Below are 16,361 nucleotides of genomic sequence, written 5' to 3' on the forward strand. Positions count from 1 at the left end.
AAGTATCGAGTTTTCTCTATCCTTTGGTCAAGTGTATAAGTACGTCGATCGTAACGATACTCGATATATTTAATCGATGAAATTTCAACCGGAAGCAGTCACCAATTGCGAGCAAAAAGCAACGAACTTTCGTGGAAGAAACCACGTTTGCGTCATCGTTATCGTCGAAAGTACGCCAGGCGTTATCGCGTAGGAAGAGGGGACGAGGTGGAAAACTCTGCGGGGAAGACTCACCGAGGCAACAAAAGCAAAAGCAAAAGAAGAAGAAACAACGCAAACAAGGGCGATGCAACGGAGCAAAGCGACGGCATCGGCAACGCGCGGCTAGAGTCAGCCGTCTGGTTGCGCTCGGTCTCTCTCTCTCTAGAGAGGGAGAGAGAGAGAGAGAGAGAGAGAAGTCGCGGGGAGTCTCACTCGTAAGAGATAGATCTGCTCGCTTGGCGCCAGCAGGTCGTGATGGAAGCCGAGCGAAGGCCGCCTCGAGCGCTTCGTGCCTTGCTATTCGTTCGTTCGTTCGTTCCTTCGATCGTTCGTTCGTTCGTTCGTTCGTTCGTTCGTTCGTTCGTTCGTTCGTTCGTTCGTTCGTTCGTTCGTTTGTTCGTCCGTTCGCTCGCTCGTATGCTCGTTCGTTCGGTTTTCGACAATACGCGAGGATGTATGGAATGGTCAAGCATATTAAATATAAGAGGAAGAGAGAGACGAGAGAAAGTGGAATGTCTTATCATTTACCCTATCTCTCTTTCTCCCTCTCTCTCTCTCTCTCTCTCTCTCTCTCTCTCTCTCTCTCTCTCTCTCTCTCTCTCTCTTATCTCTCCTTTTGACGTTCGAAAAGGCGTAAGCTCGCTGAGGTGAAGATACGTTCTTAACGCTCGAAAAACTATGGGGAAGATAGGAAATAATAGCTGATTAAAGCGGCTAACCTTTTCCGAGTCGTATCTACAGCCCTTTTCGCTGCACGATTCGATTATTGCTTCTATTCTTCTTCTTCGAACGAATTGCTTGCTCGTCCTTCCTTGAGAGAGAAAAGATTTTTTCGCGGAGTTACTTTTCATTGGTGCGTACATTTCGCTCGAGGAAGAGAGCTTCGGGAAAAACTTTCTTTCGAGTGAATTCAGTTCTCCCATTAGATAGTACTAGAGAGGACGTAGGCAGACTCTATGATCTCGAGGAAAAGTAAAATGTAAGAGAGTCGACTACAAGGTGCGTCGGCGAAACGGATAGGTCAGCTTGGCGCCATCGGGTCGTTTCGAGCCGAGGCGAAGGCCGCGAGTCGCTCGCTGTCTCCTATACCGTCGTTGCGGTTTTACTGCTCCTTTGTTACACCTATCATCGGCATTACCGTCCGCCTGCGAGGGCCGTTCCGCTGGGCGTCCACGCAAAATCTCGCTCTTCCAATCTATTATATTCTATTCTCGTCGTGTCAAGATATCTTAGCTCGATAAGATGAACATTCGCCGATCAACATCTTTTTCTCGTCATTTTATCAATGCTCCTATGACGATATTAGATAATTACGCGAACGGTGTCTCTTAATTTTTCTTCCCGATGAAAGAACTTGGTTATTTCGATCGCTGATCGAATCGCCTATGGCCGTGTCGTAAGTTCGCAAAAGTTATATTTGCTCGATTAGAGATAAAGCGCATTTGTCCGTCCTTCGCGCGTACAGCACGCTGGATAATTAAATGGAATTATTAATTAGCTCGAGTAATTGGCACGATCTAATACTTGAAACGAGAGAGTCTCCTCTTCTCTATTGTGCTTTCGAGCGTTCGATCGGCTATGCCACCGTCGCGCGCGCGTTGGACCATATCCAAAACTACTATTCGCATATCACCATGTCCCGATAACGTAGCGGATCTCTAATAGGACAACGTGCATGTATTTTGTAATTCCGTACTTGTCCTAAGCGTTTTCTACACAATGCGATTATATTCCGTACGTCACGATAGCCAATTTAGTTTCTTTTCGTTAGTAAACGCACCGAAAGTAATTGGTCTAAAATTGTTTCATCTTAATTTTATAGTCGATCACGATAACACATTTTTCTCATAGCGTAAAGACCAGTCGGAAATTCGTCCTTTCTCCGATCGTTAAGATATTGGCCTTGCGCCAAAATAATTTTGTTCCTAGTTTTGCATTTAAAAATATTACATAATAGACCCCTTTTTGGCTTTCTCATTTCTTTCGTTTCTCCCCTGGTACGCATTCGATACGTAGGCAGAAGAGCACGCTCGTCAGGATCCGTGGAAAAACACGACACGGTTTACTCGGTAAATTTCCTACGTGGCTGGCTTATTCCTCGACAAAAAAAAAATCCATGCTAATTCATCGTCGGCGAAGCGTTCTCGTTCTTTTCACGGATGAAGTAGTGCGTTTTATGATCACTGGTCTTCTCTCTCTCTCTCTCTCTCTCTCTCTCTCTCTCTCTCTTGTTCTTTCGTTCACTTTCCTCCGACGTTCGGACAAAGATCCGTAGGTGCATATCCGATCTGCCCAAATATCAAAAATTGTTTTCCTTTCGCAGCCTATTCAACCGTGATAAAAGCTTTCGAGATAAGGTATCGACTTTGTAGGAAAATAAGTTGAACCATCAATCCCCATCCCCATCTCCGAAGAGAGTCGATAATTGGTCCAGTTGTAAAATTATCGACTAAATTAGATGCCATCGTAGCGACTCGCTACAGAGCTTTTTCCAATAAACGACCTCGTTATAGCCTCCTTCCTCTTCTATGCACATTACCCGTTGCGCGTAATAACACGTACTTTGTGCCAGGGATGTCCAAGTTTTTGGGGTTACCTGGGTCGTATATATATTAAAAAAAAAAAAAAAAAAAAAAAAAAATATTAAGATATAGCAAATATATGTACAAGTATAAACGTTTTCACGTTTCGTTCTTTTTAATAATACTCTATCTCCGCGAGAAATCATTCCGCCTGCTTTCGCGACACAAAGTGTCGGCACTCCGCACATGGATGCAACCCTATCATCGTGCGAGACGTCGTTCGTATTCGCTAGATTTCCGCCGCTATCGATGTTTTTTCATCCATAAAGCATTTCGGTCTCCGCACCGGGTGATCAACGATCGAAGCTACCGCAGGAAATTTTCATTGGGCCGCAGCATTACTTGCTCCGTTGGCCCGCCGATTGGACGTCCTTGCTTTACGCGAATTACAATAACGTAGTTTTTTCCTCTCCCGTATCTATGATGATATCGTAATTACATCGCTCCTGTTCTTGTAAATTTTTGTAATTGACGCGAAATAGTCTCGTTGATTGTTTTAAGATCCGGGAAAAAGAAATGCAAAATGAAAGTGAAGGAAATATTTGAAAGAAAGAAAGAAAAAAAAAGAAACGTGTAAACGCATAAAAGTGAATATAGGTAATCACGTTTTCGGTTCGCGGGGCGAATGCACTCGAGGATCGATCGCGATGCCGCGATATCCCGTCGAATTTATAGAATTTATTATCGTGAATGTGCAGGGAGGAAGAGAAGATAAAAATACCTGAGAACATCTTCCACGGCCAATGGGTACATAGATATTCCGTAATATGCATTATATAAAACGGTTCAACGAACCGATCGATCGAATTACTTCCCAAGATCTTATTTTTATCTCGATGCTCTTTATCACGAATTCCCACTCCCTCTGTCTTTTCGCATCGGTCGCTGTTTTTAATAAAATATCACTTTTAGGCGAATACGTTTTATAAATACGTACATAATTATGAACTTGGCGTATCGTCGTGCAATTCGCTTGCAACGGTTTTAATGATATTACTGGCGATAAAGCAATGATAAGAATTTTAAAGAGAAGCCGATAGATGAGATAATGTTCCAAGACGTATCGCGCTTCGTTAACGCAATAGATTATTCCGACCGTGCAACTATAATATTTATTATATTTCCTTATCGATCGCTTTAAGAGTATCCCTTGCCCTCTTCCTCTCTTTCTCTTGCTCCTCTATTCCTTCTGTTTCTACGAGCAGAACATTCGTATCGCGTACTTGGGGACAACGCGGCCTATCTCGCGTTAATTTTAATCGAACGCTCGAAACCGAGGAAGAAACGGAAAATGTAATTAAAGTCGGCAGCCGATGGTTTTTACGACGTGGCACCTTTCCTTCCTAAACCTCGTTTAACCCTTTTCAACCTTATCAAACGATGTCGCTCCTATCACGTTATTTCTCGTTGTGTTTCCATATACGTATATATCCTTTGTTTTCTCATACGTTGGTACATAAAGATTGCCAAAAATAATATGGAAATAATGATTAAACCTCGATTTCATCGATCATTCTTCTATCGAGAGAGTCGCGAATAGTAATAAACGTAAGTATTACGAAGAAGGCGAGTCAAGGAATTCGTCTGGTTTAATTGCCGAGCGTAATTTATCTATGAAATTCGTGGTAGGGAGCGATGGTTGTGTAAATCGAGAAAAAAGGATAGCGTAGGCAAACGGTACGCAGAAGAGGCTCGCTCCGAGCGCCGCAAGGAAGGGCACTCGAAACTCCGTGCACCTTACCTCCTATCTCGTTTACACAAGACTCGAGGTTTTAAAGATGCGCCGTAACTTGGTACGCGACGCGTACGCGTATGTATGTGCGCGCGTGTGTGCACATCGACAGTGCAAATTCGTTCTAGGCAACGCCAGCGACAACTTTTGCCGAGCCACTTTCGTTTATTAACGAAGCGCGTTATACCTAATATCGAGATTTATTACGTCTATTCGTTCAAGACGAAAGTTTCGATAACGAACCAAAAGATTTCATATACGTATATAAAAATATATATATATACATAGAGAGAGAGAGAGAGAGAGAGAGAGAGAGAGAGAGAGAGAGAGAGAGAGAGAGGGCGCGAGCCCGTCATTATGGCGCGGAGAGAGAAAGTTTCGTCGATTCAACGCGATTCGAATTAAAACTTGTCCTTAAATAAACATTCGTTTAATCCAACTGAAACGATCGTTGTCACGATATCCCACCGCGCTCAAGTAGATAAGAATAATTGGATCGGCCTATATTTCTCATGAAATTAAACGACGCGTCCTCTCTCGTACGAAGATGCCAAAGTTAAAAGGGAAGAAAAGTCAAAGACACGACGTAGATCGGAGGTAACTGCTCTTTCGCTTCCTCCTGGCTCCTGAATAAATTCATTAAAATTAAAATCCGGTTGCTCGTTTCTTCGACTGACAGCGCCATTTCTCGAAATCTGGTAAAATGAAGAATAAGGAGAATATGAGGAAAAAGAAGAAGAAGAAGAAGAGGAAGAAGAAGAAGAAGAAGAAGAAGACGAAGAAGAAGAAGAAGAAGCGAAAGAGGAAGGAAGGATCGCGTTGACCGAAAGCAATTTCTTTGTTCCCTCAGGCCTGCACTTGCGGAGCATCGAGGAGCCGAGGATGACGGCGGAGACGGCAGCTCCTTGTCTGCAGGGGGTGCAAGGGGTGCAGGGCGTTATGGCGGGTCAGGGCATGTTGCAACAGGTGCAAGATGGAAAGTCCACGGGAAGTTATTACACCTCGACTACGACCGTCTACGATCCGGAATACGCTCGAATGGAGGCCTGGCTCGACGAGCACCCCGACTTCGTCAACGATTATTTTCTCAGGTTCGTGCACGCAGGCCAAGCGCTTTATTCTCTTTCCTTTTCCTTTCGCTGTTCCTCTTTTCTTTTGTTTTTCTTTACAACAATATATTTATCTCTTATAAACAATATATATGTTTTTGATTCGTTGGCCGATAGCGCGAGATCGAGTTGCTTGGATAAGACGATTAAACTTTGCTCGATAAGCTTTAGAGGCAATATCGAAGCGAAGCGATAGGTAGACGGCGCGTAGGTACCGATCAGAAGGCACGTTCGTTACTTTCGACCAAAGTACCGATAAGTCCAAGACCGGAGTCGGTAGGTGCTTTACTTACTCACCGCAGTCGTCCACGACAGAATGACTTCCTACGGTCCTCGCTCAAGCCTGCGCGATAACGCGTTACGGCATGTATTCCGCGTTCCATTTTTATCCTCGTTATCGTAAATCTATCAAACAAGCCGCTTCTTTCGCGCAATGAGTTTACTTAAACAAGTGAATCGAATAAACTTAAATCTAACGATCGTTGGTTCGATCGACGGGCTTAACTCGATTCGTTCAAATTAATGATTAAGGAGATGAAAAATAGTAGGAAACAACCGAGGAAACAACAATTTGCGTCTAACCAACTCCGACGTAAATTCGATGCCGTATTAATATTAATTCGCGGAGAGAGTAGTTACGGCACCCTAACGAGTTTTCGAGAGTTACGGGCCAGCGCGCGTTACATGCCACGGTGGCCAACGGTTAATAAATTCGTTCCTCCGTTCGGACGACAACGAGAGGACGACGACTAATTTTGCGTTAAATAGAAAATACTCGGATGCACGACCGACGAGGGTTTTCGGTCTCTCATTGAAAAATAACGCTTACGCGACGTTGCGCGACGCGTCATCCCTTGCATGCCGAATGCGTTGTCGCACGGTGTGTTCCTGTCAATTATGCAAACGGCTAAATTAATCGGGCCGACGCGCAATACGCGCATCCGCGTCGTAATGCCGGGACGAGAGAGAAATACGTTATCGGAAATTGCCCTTAACTCTTCCTGCGCGCAATCCCGATTCTCCGCGCGTCCTCGGCTACTCGTTAAGTCAGTTCGTTCGATTTTCTTGTTTGATTTTAATCGATATTACGATCTTATTTCGGTCAGGAAGGTGACACGGCAAACGGTAGACATGTGGTTAGTGTCGCACGCGACGCCAACGTCGTCCTCGAGCAGCTGCATGGAATTGTCGAGTCCAACGCACCCCGGTGGTGGTTCCTCGTCCTCTGGCCGAGGTGCCTCCAGCGGCGGTTCCGGGGCCACCACGCCGGTCAGGAAGATCTCCGCTCACGAGTTCGAGCGAGGTGGCCTTTTGAAGCCGATCGTCAATACGATCGACGGTACGCCGACCTTCCTAAGCGTTTCCTCCGGCGACGCGGATCAATCCGGCGGACAGCCGGTTGGCTCGACTAATTCTGCTCGGCCCCAAAGACGATCTAGGCACGAGCTGAGGCATCTGGACGAGAAGGATCTTATATTCGAGCTGGTACGTTTCTTGTTAGATATTTGGTACGTTCTTTGGTTTACGACATATCCTCTTTAAATATCCTCTTTACGTATCGTCGCTCGAATGTCCCAACAGGTCAAGGATATCTGCAACGAGTTGGACGTCAGATCTTTGTGCCACAAGATCCTTCAGAACGTGAGCACTTTGCTCCACGCCGATCGCGGCTCGTTGTTCCTGGTCCAAGGCGAGAGGGGTGGCGGGCACGTACCCTCCTTGCAAAATCACGAGGCGAGCGTTAACAATACCGACAATGGAACCTCCCGACTGGAACCGTCCGGCAACCAGGATTGCGGCCAAACCTATTCCAAAAGTAGGTGTCTCGTCTCGAAGCTCTTCGACGTTTGCTCGAGATCGACTCTCCTCGAGATGGAGAAGAAGGACGAAATCAAGATACCTTGGGGAACCGGGATCGTTGGTTACGTCGCCGAAAGCGGAGAACCTGTCAACATACCAGACGCTTACAAGGTTACTATCTTTAGCTTCGAATTAGCTCGAAATCCAATGATCTTGCAAAGTTGCGTCGGTTGGCTCGAGACGATCGATTGGATCGAACGATGATCGAACGTAATTGCTTGTTTCGTTAAGGATTCGAGGTTTAATCGTGAGATCGACGCGCTTACGGGGTACAGAACGAGAGCGTTGCTGTGTATGCCGATCAAGGATTGCAACGGCGACGTCGTCGGGGTCGCCCAGGTCATCAACAAGCTCGGCGGAGAGGCGCAATTCACGGCGCAGGATGAAAAGGTCTTTGCCGGTTACTTGCAATTCTGTGGAATCGGTCTGAGGAATGCCCAACTTTACGAGAAGAGTCAGTTGGAAGTAAAGAGGAATCAAGTACGTACTGTGCGAACGAAAGAACGTTTTTCAACGGCGAACTGTTGCATTTTCTAACATTCGCACGATCTATCGAAAATTCTTGAAAATATTACGTTGATATTTTCGCGCGCGCACAAGTATATTTAATAAAGGGACGTCGTTCGACGCAGGTGCTGTTGGATCTAGCCAGAATGATCTTCGAGGAGCAGAGTACGATAGAACACATGGTCCTGAGGATCTTAACTCACACGCAATCGTTGATACAATGTCAGCGCGTTCAGGTACGATTTGAGAAAATTTCGAAAATCCTTTACTACGTTTCGTTGTCGATATCGTCAAAATGGAACGAACGGTTTTCTCTTTGTCCTGTCGATAGGTATTATTGGTGCATAAGGCATCGAAAGGAAGCTTCTCTCGCGTGTTCGACTTCGAGGCGAACGATCTCACGGGCGAAGATTCCGATTCTCGTACGAGGTAAGCAAAGGCAAAACTTGTTCTTGTTATCTGTTACTACGATATCTATTGCTACGACAAGTGAAAGAAAGAAATTAGAAAGAAAAGAGGAAAAAATAGGGAGAAAGAGACGAAAAAAAAGAAAAGAAAAAAAAAGAAAAGCAAAAGAAAGAAAAATGTACCACGGTCGAGATTCATACATCTAACGTTGCCGTTTTGTCGTTTCGTAGTCCGTTCGAGAGTAGATTTCCTATAAACGTCGGCATCACCGGATACGTGGCGACGACAGGCGAGGTGAGATTAAACTTTCTCTTTCCATCATCGAATTATGAAAAATCACGAACATTAGTGCAACGACGAGTAATCTCGAGTGATCTTAAAGAATGGTTCACCTTGAGTTTTTCTTTTCTTCGCCTTGCTGATGATACGTACAGTTTAATCGTATCTACGATTAAGAGACAATAAAATAGTTTTAGACACGATCGAATTTGAAGCACGTTCCACGTTTTGACTTGGATCGATTTAAAATATAACACGCGCTTTCAATAAATTACTTAAATATATACGCATTGCATCATGGACATGTATTGTAAATGGATTATATCGTAATCGTGAGGTGGTAACGATTATCGTACAGGTCGATACGTTATTTCAGACGGTCAGCATACCAAATGCCTACGAAGATCCAAGATTCGATCCGTCCGTCGACGAAGGTACGGGCTTTCGACATCGCACCATACTCTGTATGCCCATAAAGAATTCATCCGGACAAATAATCGGCGTTATACAACTCATCAACAAATTCGACGATCTTCCTTTTACAAAAAACGACGAGAACTTTGTCGAGGCGTTCGCCATATTCTGCGGCATGGGGATACACAATACGCACATGTCAGTATGTGAAATAGAATTTATCGAATTTATTATCGAGTTTATTATCGAGTCATCCGCGTTTTTCTATTTCTCCATTAATTTTGACCTTACCTGTACGATCCTTCTTTCGCAGGTACGAGAAGGCTGTGATAGCGATGGCCAAACAAAGCGTTACTTTGGAAGTACTGAGTTACCACGCGTCGGCGTCTTTGGAGGATGCTCAAAGGCTGAGGGTTAGTTCTTCCGAGGGATTTTCTTCTATAAGCACATATCTATACCCACAGCGTATACTTGGTTCTCGCTATAGGGATTAAAAGGAAAGAGGTGGAAGAAATTTTGTCGTCGAACGATAGACCGATTAGCTCGGCCGATTGGTTCCGACAATACCCGCATGAAATATCCATATACCATAACGGTCAATAAAATGAATTTTGCGCGATATTGGATTAACTTTATATTAACGATATTGGATTATTCGCGCGTTATTTCATTAAAGCATGTTGTTAAATTCGTTGTCTTCGATTCTTTCAGGGATTAAGAGTGCCATCCTCGGCGCACTTTCAATTACACGACTTCAAATTCGACGACATACATATGGAGGACGACGAGACTCTCACGGCTTGCTTAAGAATGTTTCTCGATCTGGACTTTGTCGAGCGTTTTCACATAGACTACGACGTACTTTGTAGATGGTTACTCAGCGTTAAGAAGAATTATCGGAACGTAACTTATCACAATTGGAGACACGCCTTCAATGTCGCTCAAATGATGTTTGCCATTTTGACTGTGAGTCGATCGATTACGTATTACGTATTACTAGGAATTACGTATTAAATTCGCGTCCGTATTCTATGCTCGATTGTGGAACTTTGTATTTTTATTCGCACACAGGCCACACAGTGGTGGAAAGTCTTCGGTGAAATCGAATGTCTCGCATTGATCATTGCCTGTCTCTGTCACGATCTCGATCATCGTGGTACCAACAATTCTTTTCAAATCAAGTACGTACCTAAAAATAAAATAAATCAAATCGATGAAATATTTAAAATTCGTTCGAACGATGATGCACGATTACACGTTCTTTTTTTTTTTTTTCTTTTCTTTTCATTCTTTTGTCGTTTATCAAGGGCTTCTTCCCCGCTGGCGCAACTTTATTCAACTTCCACGATGGAACATCACCACTTCGATCAATGTCTAATGATACTGAGCAGTCAGGGTAATCAGATCTTGTCGAATCTTTCACCGGAGGAATATTCTCGAGTGGTCAAGGTCCTCGAGGAGGCTATTCTATCGACCGATCTTGCCGTCTATTTTCGAAAAAGAGGAGCCTTTTTCAGCTTGGCGCGAGGTGGCGGCTATAATTGGGCATACGGCGATCATCGTGAACTTTTGCGTGGTATGTTGATGACCGTATGCGATTTGGCGGCCATCACGAAACCTTGGGAGGTCGAGAAGAGAGTGGCCGAGTTGGTCAGCAGTGAATTTTTTGAACAGGGCGACATCGAAAGGCGGACGTTAAATATTACGCCAATCGTAAGGATCTTTTTCTTTTCGTTCTTGAGAATATCTACGATAGAATTATCTAAGATAGGATTTTTGCGAGAGAAATTGTATCATTAGCTTCGATCTTTGCTACAGGATATTATGAATAGGGAGAAAGAGGATCAGTTGCCGATGATGCAAGTTGGCTTCATCGATTCGATTTGCCTCCCCATATACGAGGTACGAACCCATAGTTCGATGATATACGTTAAATTGAGAAATGTGATTATAAATACTCGATACTCGCCGTGCTTTCCGAAATGGCATACATATACAAAAGAATATTTCTAGGCATTCGCTTTACTATCGGACAAATTGGAGCCCTTGGTCGAAGGTGTCAGGAACAACAAGCGACATTGGTTAGAAATTGCGGAGTCCAAGTGCCAAACAGAAAATTGCACGAATCACGACAGGACGTCGACGCCATCCGACGACGATAACGAAGAGATCAACGAACAAGCGGACCAATAGCCGTTGATACATCAGTGCACGCGCGATTAAAGTTTAATGCCTCAAAGAAATGGATCAACGGATCGTACCTCGCGCTTCGATCATCGACAAGAGTGACGAAGGAACGAACGAACGAACGAACGAACGAACGAACGAACGAACGAACGAACGAACGAAAATTGTCGTTCGCCGCTTCGAGAAATCTATCGAGAAATTTTCATTCGTGGCCGCAACATTTTTCTTCTCCTTTGCGGTCAAAGAATCTTTCCTATTCTTGTGATTTCTTCGACGAGTAAAAAGAAAAACAAAAAAGATAAAGAATCGCTTATATCTCTGTTCGTTACGATTAACGAACATTGTCTAATGTAAGGATCGATAAAAATAAAATTGTAATTATTCTCGTACTCGCGGGATAAAAAGAAGGTTCGTGATAAAAGAACCATCTTTGTCCTCTCTTCGAAAGAGAAAAGAAAAAGATATAAGACAAATCGATCCTGAGATGCTACTCTTGTACCTGACCCGTATTGTACCTATATACACTATGACAATATTTCTATGTTTCGAGAGAGGATGGAGAAGATGATACGAGAAAAAAAGGAAAAAAAGAAGAGAAACGAAATGTGATCGCGAAAGATCGTTCGTGGATCGTTTTCGTTTTTCCTCTCGTTTGTATTTATAAGGATCTCTTGGAAAACCAATGGACGCAAACGCGATGTGCATAATGACACTGAACGCGCGTGTGTCTGTCTCTGTCTGTGTGTGTGTGTGTGTGTGTGTGTGTACGCGTGCGTGCACATGTAATTATATACACAAATATGTATGTATGTATCTATGCATGTACGTATGTATGTATGTATATATGTATGTATGCATGTATGCATGTATGTATGTATGTATATTCGTATACCAAAGTGCACATTTTTACATATATCGAGGTCGATCGCAGAGCGACGACGAGAACGGTACTTGTCGTCTCTTCTCATATCCGTTAGTTAGAATCCTTCGACTAAGGCGAAAGAGAATCAGTGTCTCTCTTTTCTCTTCTCTTTTCCTCGCTTCCCTCTTTTTTTATCTCGAAAAATTTTGGCGGCTGGATTGTACTTCTTAGACGTCTCGATCCTTGAATATAGAGCACGGTTTTCCTTTTTCCTCACATAAATTTGTTAAGTCACGATGGTATATACATCTTTTATGTTGGATCGAATATAAGTAATGACGATTACCCGAATCAAGACGACGATCAGACATAATGTTAGATATATACGTCTGTAGCTACCTTTTTGGAAAGTCTTACCTTTGCAATAAGGCTTTAAGAAATTCTCATCATGTCGCTAATCGTATCGCCATAATAACTTGCATTGGATGTGATTTAAAAAATGTAATCTTTAAAGTTTCCTCTAGTTTGAAAAAATTATTAAAATGGTTTGTGACGAATAAATGCAAACTCGACAAAATGAGAGATGGTATTAAAAACGAAGAAAAGAAAAGGAAAGGAAACATGTATGAAATAAATTTGCTAGAATCCATCGTAAATTTTCGAAAGTCATTTGAAAATAAAGATGAAATCTACGATGATCATATTTCGATCATTGTTCAAGCATTATTAAAACAAAAGAATTCCGCAAGAAATAGAAAGAGAACCAACGGAGCGTGTCACGTGTAAATCGAACATATCATTCTCCATAAGCTTGTCAGAATTAATAAATAATAATGATGATGATGATGATGATGATGATGATGATGATGATGATGATGATGATGATGATAATGATGATAATAATAGATATGATAGTAATAATAATAATAATAATAATAATAATAATAATAATAATAATGATAATGATAATGATAATATTAATAATAATATTAATAATATTAATAATATTAATAATATTAAATAATGATAATAATAATAAAATAATATCTGGAATAATCGGGCTCAAGGATCTGATAAGTTTATCCTATCGTATCTATGTATAATTCTTGTAACCTTTCGAGGTCGATATAACTCGATACAATTCGATATAATTGACGGATCGAAGACGAGACCGCGTCAAATCAAAGAAGGAACGTTAACTCGACTTTTCGTTGACTTTCCAAGCACACCTCAAAGAGACTCTGCGAAAGATATGGAATGATCGTATACGACCGATCGATCGTAAGGACCAACGGTTATCATCTTTCGTTTACGACAGGTGTTCGAATTTTTAAAAGGGGACGAAACTTTAAGAGTCGATGAAAATATTAGTTAGAGAGATGCGCCTACGTGTGTGAGCGTTATTACTTATACGAATACGTTATAGTCTTAGTTAGCGTTTTTCTTTTTCTACGTGTTCCTCTTGCATCTACGAAAATGTCCTTTTTTTTATTATCGATCCCAAAACCTTTGTCCCTCTCTCGCCGATCGCGACACGGTGAGAATAAAGAAAAAGAAATAAGAAATATGTCATTTGGAAGAAGATGCGTTGTGTGAGTGTAATCGAGCGCGCATTATGACGTAATGAAAGAGTAGAAAACGGGATGTTGTATTGTATAATTTTTGTGTAAATTATTGATACGAGACGATGCGAAAGGCATGCGACACACGCACACACACACACACACACACACACGATCGTTTATCGCGCCACGCTTAACGGTAGCACGAAAGTCATATATTATACGAACGATATCTAATATATTAAAAGAAAACTAAGTTATGTGCGATACACGCGAACAACTGTCGTTTCGTTTTTCTGCCCATGCCCAAGGTTTCAATGACGCAAGTACGACGATGATCGATAGATACTATTTATCGATCGAAGAAACTCAGATTGGCTCTCTTCTTACGGAGAGAGATTACGAGAGGATAAGGAGCGACGGTGGGATTTCGTTGATAAAAGAAAAAAGAAGAAAAGAGAAAAGAAAAGAAATGAAAGAAAAAGTTGAAGAATTTCGAGAAAATTCGTCTTTTCCTTTCCGCAAAAAACTCGTCTAATCTTCCAATATCGCAACAACATTATTCGCGATTATCGATATAAACGCTGTCCTTTTGTCTCCCATCTCCATTATTCGATCGAAACGAAGACCTACGAGCGGGCTTCTCGAGAACGGACGATTTTCTTTGGAAAGAGGGAAGGGGCATCGAGGTTTGCGGATAAGGTGCACTTAACGCTTGCTTCTTGTCGTTCAAAGTGGATCAACTAATTGGATCTTAAAAAGGTTCGCTCGAGTGGTCGACGAGTCGAAGAGAAGAGGGAAGGGACGAGAGAGCGGTCGAAAAACATGCCGTTGTCGTTGCCAGGCACGACGCGATCGTTTCGAGTTAGGATCGATAGTTGACAAATTGTGTGCCGCACGATGTAGGTCAATCGAGCGCACGTCGGACGAAACAAGAATGTCACAAGCTCGTCCGAACGGACCTTGATTAGCGTTGCCAGATGCCGCGCGAGCATGCCTCGATAAACAACTTCTTCTTCTTCTTCTTTTTCTTCTTCTTCTTCTTCTTCTTCTTCTTCTACTCGGTGAGAACTATTAAGTCGTCGTTTCGTCTAGCGAAATATTTGGAACGATCTTATTTCAAATATGCGTTTATTTCTTTCGTACAATGCGATCGTGAAAATTGAAGAGAAGGAAAGAAGGAAAGAGGGATAGAAGGGGACGGTGAAAGATGGTTCTACTGTTGGGGAACGTTACGGATTATACGATCTCGTGCGACGGTCAGCTCGAAATCGTTGCCAGCATTGACAAGTCTATTGTGAGCGTCGGCATGTGTCAGCTGATGCATAGGTTCTCCATTCAATTTGATCACCACGTCACCCGCTCGTAAGCCAGCTTTATCGGCCAACCCTCCGATCGTTACCTTTCGCAACCAAAAGTACAAATGTCGCGTTACGATCCGAGATTTAATATATCAAACGTATTAAAGAACGATTTTTTTTTACTCTCCCTTCATCTCGCCCTTTCTCGTTGGTTGTTTAGGGACGAGCACCGCGACTGTGGTATAACTATTTCATCGTACGGATATTAGAACGATCCCGGATCGTGCGAAATATCAATACTCTGCTGTAGAGTTCGATCAACTAATTATCTTTTCGTATAAACGTTGAAATATGAAAAATAGGCTCGTCGTACTTGACAAAATAATCATCCACGTTGCCCTCGATACAACGAAAGAAAGAACCTGGACTTGCGTGGCAACTAAAAATTGTACGTTCGTCCATTAAATCATACCCTCACGACTGTCAAAGGAAAACTGAAATCCACTCCTCCGGAAAGGCGAAGGCCCCAAGGTTGAGCATCGTTTCTCGAAAGTTTAATGTCAACTGACATAATGGGTCGACCGATTTGTTGTTCCTAAACTGAATATCTGAAATCGGAAAGACGACGATAATGAATACAAACGTTATCGTTTGCCACGAGGGGAAGAGAAAATATATGTAAGGCAAAAGATTTGAAATAAAAGAGATAACATCAAGAGGAGATTTCTTAGGAGCTGACACTCACCGACAGGTTCGAAGAAGAGAAGAAATTTTCCGAGATCTTTGGTCGCTCAATGCGTAAACTCTAGCGAAAACGTTAAGCACGAAGTTTAGAAGATCGTCGAAGATCGTCGAAGATCGTCGAAGATCGTCGAAGATCGTCGAAGATCGTCGGCTATCGACGCACGTACGACACGACGATTTCGTGAGATCTGACGACACTGATCTCGCCTATACGTAAATAAACGGCGTTCGCCTTGGCCGGCGCTAATGACGATTCCTTCGGTCATTATCTCTTAGCTCTCACCCTAGATAATATCATCTACACAAATGTCGACTGATCCTTAGGCTGCCAACGTTTTCGTTTGCTCGTTTCTCGAGCACATACCTAAGTATTTTTACTCGTCGATTATCATTTTAATGATCTATCTCGTTAGTAATCGCGATCCGCGATCGAAAAATCAAATACATTAGTTCGAACGAATTTTTATAAATGATTCCGTTAACGAACAGTAACCTCTTCTTCCGTACAAAAGTATTTTCGATTTTATCCGATGTAGCCGCGTCGACGTCAAAGTGTTTCACAAAGAGAAGATTAAAGAATTTTTCACGAGCTTTAATAATCTCCCTAATTGAC

At 42.6% G+C, this 16,361-nt stretch overlaps 2 protein-coding genes across 12 annotated transcripts in view; one reads left to right on the forward strand and one right to left on the reverse strand.

Moving 5' to 3' along the window:
- Nucleotides 1-12,988, forward strand: part of LOC122634887 (dual 3',5'-cyclic-AMP and -GMP phosphodiesterase 11-like) — a 43,615-nt gene extending 30,627 nt beyond the window's left edge. For 10 of the 11 annotated variants that reach the window (XM_043824326.1, XM_043824328.1, XM_043824337.1 and 7 more), the window contains 14 exons: nucleotides 5,366-5,606; nucleotides 6,731-7,109; nucleotides 7,206-7,595; nucleotides 7,716-7,964; nucleotides 8,117-8,227; nucleotides 8,323-8,420; nucleotides 8,630-8,693; nucleotides 9,055-9,290; nucleotides 9,406-9,505; nucleotides 9,804-10,058; nucleotides 10,164-10,273; nucleotides 10,400-10,805; nucleotides 10,911-10,994; nucleotides 11,106-12,988. In XM_043824326.1, the coding sequence (XP_043680261.1) occupies nucleotides 5,366-5,606; nucleotides 6,731-7,109; nucleotides 7,206-7,595; nucleotides 7,716-7,964; nucleotides 8,117-8,227; nucleotides 8,323-8,420; nucleotides 8,630-8,693; nucleotides 9,055-9,290; nucleotides 9,406-9,505; nucleotides 9,804-10,058; nucleotides 10,164-10,273; nucleotides 10,400-10,805; nucleotides 10,911-10,994; nucleotides 11,106-11,285 (2,903 nt within the window). In that variant the 3' untranslated portion in view covers nucleotides 11,286-12,988. Of the gene's footprint in view, nucleotides 1-4,875; nucleotides 5,113-5,194; nucleotides 5,607-6,730; nucleotides 7,110-7,205; nucleotides 7,596-7,715; nucleotides 7,965-8,116; nucleotides 8,228-8,322; nucleotides 8,421-8,629; nucleotides 8,694-9,054; nucleotides 9,291-9,405; nucleotides 9,506-9,803; nucleotides 10,059-10,163; nucleotides 10,274-10,399; nucleotides 10,806-10,910; nucleotides 10,995-11,105 lie in introns of those variants that run through there. The other variant, XM_043824338.1, reaches the window with a different exon arrangement.
- Nucleotides 12,989-14,814: 1,826 nt separating this feature from the next.
- Nucleotides 14,815-16,026, reverse strand: LOC122634891 (PDZ and LIM domain protein 7-like). The gene is made up of 3 exons (XM_043824348.1): nucleotides 15,750-16,026; nucleotides 15,477-15,612; nucleotides 14,815-15,105 (listed from the first exon to the last, which is right to left on the reverse strand). Exons 2-3 carry the CDS (start codon nucleotides 15,573-15,575, stop codon nucleotides 14,920-14,922), a joined length of 285 nt encoding a protein of 94 aa, XP_043680283.1. The 5' UTR covers nucleotides 15,576-15,612; nucleotides 15,750-16,026; the 3' UTR covers nucleotides 14,815-14,919.
- Between the last annotated feature and the right edge of the window lie 335 nt (nucleotides 16,027-16,361).

This window comes from Vespula pensylvanica, chromosome 16, assembly GCF_014466175.1.
Source record: "Vespula pensylvanica isolate Volc-1 chromosome 16, ASM1446617v1, whole genome shotgun sequence".
Taxonomy (NCBI): domain Eukaryota; kingdom Metazoa; phylum Arthropoda; class Insecta; order Hymenoptera; family Vespidae; genus Vespula; species Vespula pensylvanica.